This window comes from Stomoxys calcitrans, chromosome 3 (assembly GCF_963082655.1).
Source record: "Stomoxys calcitrans chromosome 3, idStoCalc2.1, whole genome shotgun sequence".
Taxonomy (NCBI): Eukaryota; Metazoa; Arthropoda; class Insecta; order Diptera; family Muscidae; genus Stomoxys; species Stomoxys calcitrans.
Window position 1 is genome coordinate 145,021,673 of NC_081554.1, and position 8,043 is coordinate 145,029,715.

The 8,043-nt window shown below is 38.9% G+C and overlaps 1 protein-coding gene across 1 annotated transcript; it reads right to left on the bottom strand.

Annotated features, from left to right (window-relative positions):
- Positions 1 to 4,550: 4,550 nt before the first annotated feature.
- LOC131995811 (uncharacterized) lies at positions 4,551 to 6,575 on the bottom strand. Its single transcript, XM_059364944.1, has 4 exons — positions 6,386 to 6,575; positions 5,751 to 5,885; positions 5,535 to 5,670; positions 4,551 to 5,466 (listed from the first exon to the last, which is right to left on the bottom strand). The coding sequence occupies exons 1-4, from the start codon at positions 6,475 to 6,477 to the stop codon at positions 5,344 to 5,346; spliced, it is 486 nt and encodes a 161-aa protein (XP_059220927.1). The 5' UTR covers positions 6,478 to 6,575; the 3' UTR covers positions 4,551 to 5,343.
- Between the last annotated feature and the right edge of the window lie 1,468 nt (positions 6,576 to 8,043).

Here is an 8,043-nt window from a genome sequence, read left to right on the forward strand (position 1 = left end):
CGCAGAAGTTGTCCCCAGCGCAGAAAAATTACTCCGTCACCGAAAGGGAGTGCCTAGCCGTGGTGATGGCAATAAAAAAGTTTCGCCCTTATATAGAGCTGATGCCGTTTACGGTCATCACAGATCATTCATCACTTAAGTGGTTGATGGGCAACAAAGAGCTGAGCGGTCGTCTGGCAAGATGGAGTCTTTTACTGCAGGGGCACAACTTCGAAATAGAACACCGCCGGGGTAGTCAAAACGTGGTACCTGACGCGCTTTCGCGCTATAATCTTGATGAATTGGATTTTCCATCCTTTAGTCTAGTAGACCTCAATGCGGCCGAGTTTAAGGAAGAGGAGTACCTTGAGAAGATCAAAGCCGTGGAGGCTAACCAGAAGGATTTGCCAGACTTAAGAGTCATTGATGGCTATCTCTACAAACGGACAACACCAGTGACTGTGGACCTTCCTTACGAGGATTCAGTATGGAAACTATGGGTACCGGAATCGCTCACGGCATCTGCTATAGAGAAAGCTCATTGTCCCAGCACAGCAGCGCACGGCGGCTTTCACAAGACACTGTTTAGGTTGAAAGAATATTACTACTGGCCTAACATGAGTGCTCAGGTCAGACTTTTCGTTCAGAAGTGCCAAGTGTGTAAAGAGGCTAAGCCGAATAATCAGCCAATGCGTCAGCCGATGGGGGCAATGGTAGAAATCAGTCGTCCTTTTCAGAAAATCTACATTGATTTTTTGGGCCCTTATGTACGCTCTAAGGCAGGAAACTGCTACATTTTTATTGTCTTAGACCACCTGACCAAATATGTTTTATTAAAACCAATGGGAAAGGCAACCGCTCGAAATGTTATTAGATTTCTTGAGCAAGAAGTTTTCCACAAATTTGGTGTGCCCGAAACTATTTTATCCGACAATGGGAAACAATTTACTGGGAAAGATTTCGCGGCGTTTATAGAGGCTTACGGTGTAGTCCATATGAAGACGGGACTCTATTCACCTCAAGCTAACGCATCAGAACGAGTTAATCAATCTATATTGGCGGCCATTCGTTCATACTTGCAGGAGGATCAAAGGGATTGGGACCAAAACTTGTCTGCAATCGAGTGCGCATTGCGGTCATCGGTGCATTCTTCAATAGGCATGACACCTTATTTTGCTCTTTTTGGAACCAGTATGATTACGCACGGCAGCGTTTATAGGCTGGCCAGACAATTAGACTCTTTGAAAGACCCAGAGTTTAGTGCTTTACCAAAATCGAACCATTTGGAATTAGTGAGGGAAGAGGTCAGGAAAAGGTTACAGAAGAATTACCGCGATAGGGCTAACAAATACAACATTCGTGCCAGAAGAGTCAGGTTTTTCCCAGGTCAAGAGGTTTATCGACGTAACCATCAATTGAGCGACTTCAGTAGAAATATCAACGCAAAACTCAACAAGAAATACATAAAGTGTCGAATAGTTAAAGCAGTCGGAAAGTGCTTATATCAGATTGAAGATCTAAAAGGGAAATCATTGGGCGTATACCATGCTAAGGACCTAAAGCAGTAAATATCTTCTAACTACCAATGTGTCCGATAAAGCAAATGGCAAATTTTACCCATGGACATTCCACTAAGGAACGGGGGCAGACTTCTCACATATCAGTGAGTGTAGTCCGATTCAAGTTTAAACACGATTATAAGAGGCTTTTCTTTGTATAGCCGAGTCTGAACGGCGTGCCGCAGTGCGACACCTCTTTGAAGAGAAGTTTTACATAGCATAGTACCTTACAAAGTATGCCTCGGCGCGACGATAAAAAGTTAATAAAAATTGAAATCAGTGACTTACCGTTTTAGCTATAAGTTGGATTCCATCACATAGGCCCAAGGTCCATAGGTATTAGGCAGTAGTGTAAGAAGCTATAGGATAAGAGAAAAATGAATTAGGATTTGGATTATATTTTGAATTTATAGTAATGGATACTTAGCTTTAGTTTTAGGAGGCATAGAATTTTTGGATCCAGTCTTGAAGTTTTTTGTTGCCTTGAGCTGCTTTGTAGGCGAAGCCGTTTATTTGCAGCTATTTCGGATTGTTTCCATAAGAATCGTCTTGCGATTAATATCCCATCGTCGGCAAGCGGTGAAGAATGTGTGTGTGTAGGATGATTATATATACCTAGAGGTTTGGGACTTTATACTTACCGTTCGACTTACCTGAGTTATCCGTCGGGGACTGAGAGCGACGAAACTCGTGGTCTTACGCAGTCGCGAGTGCGGGGCCGCCAGGAGTGTTCCAGTGGTGTAATGTGCACAGGGGTTAGAACGGAGTAGTGCCATTTCTCTCTGCCTATCTGGGGTGCCTCGACCGCCGGAGAGCTCGCTGTCAACCTCGCAATGGGTGACCCGTCTTTCTATCACTATGGCATCTTGGACATGGAGCGCGAGTTGCGGCGGAAGGCGTTTTGTCCGGACGAGAGATTGTCATCCCTCGATGCCGGCCCCAGGATATCACTCAACCACGGTAGAGCCTCATATCAACCTCGCAATGGGTGACCCGTCTTTCTATCACTATGGCATCTTGGACATGGAGCGAGGGATGCCGTGGTGAGTGCAAGTAGGGGGCTGAGAGGAGTAATAAAGAATACGCCGTGGCGTATTATTTATTTGACACTTACCAGTTCATCTGCCCTGGGCACATTATGTCGCTGGTCCACGTCTGGTATGGTCCGTGCTCTCAAGCGAAGCGGCCGATGCGAGTTAGGTGTCGTTGCAGCATCTGGAAAGAGAACCAAGAAGAAAGTTTGTTTAGTCAAAATGCAATGTTTTTTTTTTATTATTTTAAGATTTTCTTTTGGTTCGAATTTTTTTTAATTTTTTAGAGGAATTTTTGTTTTTATTTTTGAAATTTAAACTTTTGAGGAATTTTTGCTTTTGAATCTCATTTTATTTTTTATTTTTGGGAGCTTCGTAGTTTTTTTTTAGATTCTTGTTTTTTTTGTTATTTAAAAATTTTCTGATTTAAATTGGCGGCTTGTTATTTTCACTTATTTGACTAAATGAAAATAGACTTTAATTTTATCTATATTGTTTTTTTTTAACATTTTTAACTTTGGTGTTTGTATTTTCGCTGAAATAATTCTTTTATTTCACATTAATTTCATTCAAACATTTTAGCTTTGGTTCCGAAAATTTCCTTTTGTATATTTGTTTTTTTATTATTTCGAAAATTTCTAATTTTCCTTTTTCATTTCCTTTAATTTTTTGTGTTTACACAATTTTTATGAATTTTCTTTTATTTTTTTTCCCCGTTTTCCAAGTTGAGAGTTTACCTTGATTTTACTTTAACTTTCTTACAACACTTTCACTCTGCGTTCATTGAACTTATAAATGATTCACAGCATTTCATTATCGTTCTGTTTCTTTCGATCTGTTTAAATCACAAGAAGAAGAGAGTGTTAACACCTGTTCTATGTTTGCATTACATTAGGCACATGACACACACACATTTTCCGCAATTGTTTTTGTTGGTTTCTCCCACTTCACTTTTTGCGGAGTAATTTGTCTTGGCACTCAGTTTGGTTTTAGCACCCCCACCTCCATTCATGATTTGAGTGGTTTACAGATAATGGTAGGGATACCGTAAAGTCATACGCACTTAAAGACACACACACTTGCACATCAAAATAAACCGTTTTTTTTTGGTTGAATTTTTTTTTAGTTAGAGTTTTTTTTTCTAGGTTACGTTTTGCAAAACCACATATGATTTGTACATAACCATTTAAATTTATTTTTCTGCCAATTTTCACTGTTTTAAAAATTCAGTTTTTTTACTTTTTTCTATTAATTCTTTGTCCGGCATTATTTACTGGCCGGTGCCTGTTATTTAAGTTTACCGCCGTTTGGTTCCACTCACACACACACCGTATAACAATTTTTATCTTATAATTCACTTTTTCATGGGAATTCCTCCACGGCCGGCATATAATTTTCTATACATTACACTTTTTTTAATTACATTTCATTTTTATGGCGTTTTGTTAAGCGAGTAGTGTTTTTTTATTAAGTTTTTTTGGCGTAGTTACTCGTCCATTCATTTCTATACACACACACACACGCACACACGTAAAGTTTACCGCACTTTTTTTGGACGCGCCTTGTAATTTTTTTATTCAAAGCATTTTTATATGCTTATTTTATTTTATTTTTTTTTCTTTTTTTTGTTTCACAATATTTATTTTTACTACTTTTACTTACCTTTAATTTAAATGCTTATTCAGCATATTTTTTCCGTCCGTCCGCTTTATTGATATGAAGTTAATTTGATCAAGGTATGTCTTAGGAAGGTATAACTGGTTAATCGAGTACCGGGTAGGTACTACTCGAGTCAAGGTATACTTATAGCTCAAGGTATATTTATTGAGGAAGAATTACATTTTCTTAAGGGGCCTGCACCCGCTGAGATAGGTTTGACTAAAGGTACGTTCACACGTTTTGTCACAATATACACAGCGAGAGAATTGTTTTTCCCTCCCATCCTATGACAGTGATGTCTAAAGGATGGTTGGGTTTGTAGCGTGTCACCCTATGTCTGATTGGAGTAGAGCGACATCTGGTTTTGAACAGTCACGTTTTTATGGCAACTAGGGAATACAACCCTGCGCTACCACCATATGTTACCTCCACATACAAATGTGACCACTACAACGACACTTCAAAGAAACATATGATTTTTGTTTTTGCTATTTTGGAAAAGCAATTTTCATGATGGTTCCTCGGTGGACATGATGGCTTGGGGGAACCATGATGGTCAGTATGTGGAGGATGACAAGTTCTTTTTCGATTGGACCTTGGCAGCAGACGGAGGTGGAGCCATTAGTAAATATAAAAAAGAATTAAACACAAGTGAATTAGCAAAAGAAAATTTAATGTGTTTATTGAGCGGTGTCACAGAATAAACAAAGTGGTGAAAACTAAAGGAATAATTTAAAACAAATGTAAAGTTTTAGTGAACATCTTAAAGCTATAGAAAAAGTTACAAATATAAGGCAAAATTCTAAAAACCGTATATATGTGTATATATATATATATATTTATGAAAATTTTACAATGATTTAAAATAACTTGAAAAATAAAAGAATAAAAGAAATCGGAAAGCTTAAAGCTTAAAGAAAGTAAAGCTGTAAAAAACACTGAAAAGAAATAGAAAAGAAATCAAATCATATAATGTAAAATTTAAAGCTAAAAACTTAAGTCTAAAAATAAAAGCGAAAGTCAAGACTCCTCCACCTCCACTGCCACACGTATAAAAGACTTCAGCTGCTGCAATTGGCATATCCACAACTCCTGTCGCTACTCCACCGAGGGACCTAGACGCTGTCGCATACTCCAGTGTCCATAAGGTAGTCCAAAAAGTTTCTCTGACCATAAACAGACAGGCATACAGACGGTTGACTCTCGACGGATTTATTTTTGTTAAAAAAAAGTTTTTTCTGTAAAAAAAAAAGTGAAAAAAAGGAAATTAGGTAGGGACAACATCGAGCTTTTTTTTATTACTTACCCTTTGGTTGGGTTCTATAGAGTAACCTAAGCATGAGCTCATAGTTAGGTTAGGTAGTGGATAGTAGAGGATATTTCCTTGCCCATCAGCCAATGTTGACCTTACAGTGCTGAGAAAGCAGCACATCAGAAAACCCCTAGAAAATAATAAAAGAAAAAAACTTTTTTAGACAAGAACTGACTGCGACATATACACTTAAACACGACAATTACTTACCAAAGACTAGACGGACGGACGGACAAACGAGAACCTAAAAGGGACCCTATTGGCCGCAGAGGCTGCCACCAGGACCACAATACCCGGGGACTCCATTGGGTTTTATCCGGAACAGTCGCCAGTAGAACCAGGAACCTGAAAACACGAGATTGAGAAATTAAATTTGAAAGCCTTAAATTTAGCTTGAAAAATAATTTTTGCTAATTTTGATCCAAACTACTGTTTTTGCTTAAAGTAAATTGTTTTACGAAAAACTTGTTAGTCTTGATAACTTGAATTTTAATTTCTTAACTACCTTTTCTTTGGTCATTACAAGTTTAGTTATAAATGTCAAAATTGAGAGTATCAGGGAGGTTGTGACCTCCAAATAAAGCAGTACCGAATGTTGTACGAATGTTAGAATGAAATATTTTTGGTTTTTTTTTTCTTTCCCATGAAGGGATAGAAGACTAAAGAAAGGGGAAGGAATGGTGTAATGAACAGGTGAGTAAGCTTTTGGGGTACTCCGATTTAGTGGGCCACGGGAGTACCATGGTTTGGGGAGGGTTAGGCCGAGGCATGCCATGGAAGACCGGCATGCCAGCGAACCGATAAAGACATTTTTCCTGTGTGTTTAATTTCAAGTGTTTACGTACCCGCTGTATTTGTCCATCCACAAGCTGGTTGATTTTAGTTTTTTTTGTCCCTCCTTTTTGGCAATAGGTGTTGGCAAAGAACCGCGCCCCATCCACTGAGCCACAGCCGGAGCTCAACCGCCAGCAGCCAGCGCCCGCCAGCATCAATTGCCACTCCAGAGAAAAGGTGGAGCGACCTCCTATGGGGGTACGTGACAAAACCGATCTCCCGAGTTGGCTCCTTGAGGCTTTACCATCCAATTTTCAATTTTCATCCGATTTAACTGAAATTTGGCACGTAGTGTTCTGTTATGACTTCCAACAGCTTTTTCAAGTACGGTCCAAACCGGTCTATAACATGATATAGCTCCCACAGAACTCCCTATGCGGTATTCTGTTGCGATTTCCAACAACTGCGCCAAATACGGCCCAATTCAGTCTATAGCCTGATATAGCTCCCATTTAAACCGGTGAGAGACTGGTCCTTGTTCGGTTCCTAGAAGCTTTAATTTTTGCTGATTTGACAGAAGTTTGGAATGTAAAATAAAAAAATACCCTTTAACCAAATTTATTTTGTATACATTTTAAGCAAAATCCATGATGGTGGACTCCTAAGATTCGGCCCGGCCCTTAGCACATTTTTAATTGTTTTAAACAAAAATAAAACTAGTGATTCATTAAAACGTGTTATCCATCTATTTTATTTGTTTCTTTGTATGTTACCTATGGAATGAAAAACAGATGAACCGATTTTTAAGAAATTTTCACAGATGGTAGAGAGTAGCTTCCCGATGCATGTAAGGTTCCCCATTTTATGATATCCATGAGAGGGACGGACCCGCTCTCGAGCCACAATTTACTAAAACGTCAGATCTCGGAGATGGGTGCATCGATTTTAGCGATTTTGTACGGCCCATTATGACAACCCAAAAACACATTTGGTATACAAATTTGGGGTCATACAACCGTGGGGGGTCGCCCAGCCCCAAAACCCACCCAAATAGACATGTTTACCGATTGGGACAGTACGGGTATCGAATGAAAGGTGTTTAAGAGTGGAGTAGGAAATTGTTAAAACAATTTGATTCCAAGTTTTGTAGGGTCAGCCCCAACCCCAACAACATCCCAAAAACCAATAAAGAAGGGCAAAAGTCGGGCGGTGCCGACTGTATAATACACTACAAACACCCTATAAGTACAATATGGGAGCTATATTCAATTCTGAACCAATTTTGATGAACCTTGGCGGATGTTTTCAGATGGGTTATTAAGCAATCCCTATCAAATTTCGAGCAAATATGTTAAAACTAAAATAACTCCGGTTGTCATTTGACAATATTATTGCAAATTATTTGGAACATACTTTTCAGATATTGTGCTAGTTGACGAAAAGAGAGTTGTACAAAGTTTCTTCAAGATTGGTCAATAAATGAAAATCCCTCCTGTCAAATTACGAAGGAGTCGGTTAACAAATGAGAATTTTATTGCAATATTTCTCAAAATCGAACGAACATACATATAGGAGCTATATCTAAATTTGAACCGATTTCGAGCACACTTTTAGATATTGTGGTAGTCGTCGAGGAAAGCGTTGTACAAATTTTTGGCAAGATTGGACAATAAATGCGCTTGCTGCGACTCTAGAAATTAAGGTCGGCGGATTTATATACAGATGAGAG

What these genes read in the sequence shown, in the direction of transcription:
- LOC131995811 (XM_059364944.1), bottom strand. Translation starts at nt 6,477, where the DNA reads ATGGGGCGCGGTTCTTTGCCAACACCTATTGCCAAAAAGGAGGGACAA. An exon ending in TGGATGGACAAATACAGCGG is followed by an intron (nt 5,886 to 6,385) that starts GTACGTAAACAC and finishes TCGTGTTTTCAG; the next exon opens with GTTCCTGGTTCTACTGGCGA. An exon ending in GTCCGTCCGTCTAGTCTTTG is followed by an intron (nt 5,671 to 5,750) that starts GTAAGTAATTGT and finishes ATTATTTTCTAG; the next exon opens with GGGTTTTCTGATGTGCTGCT.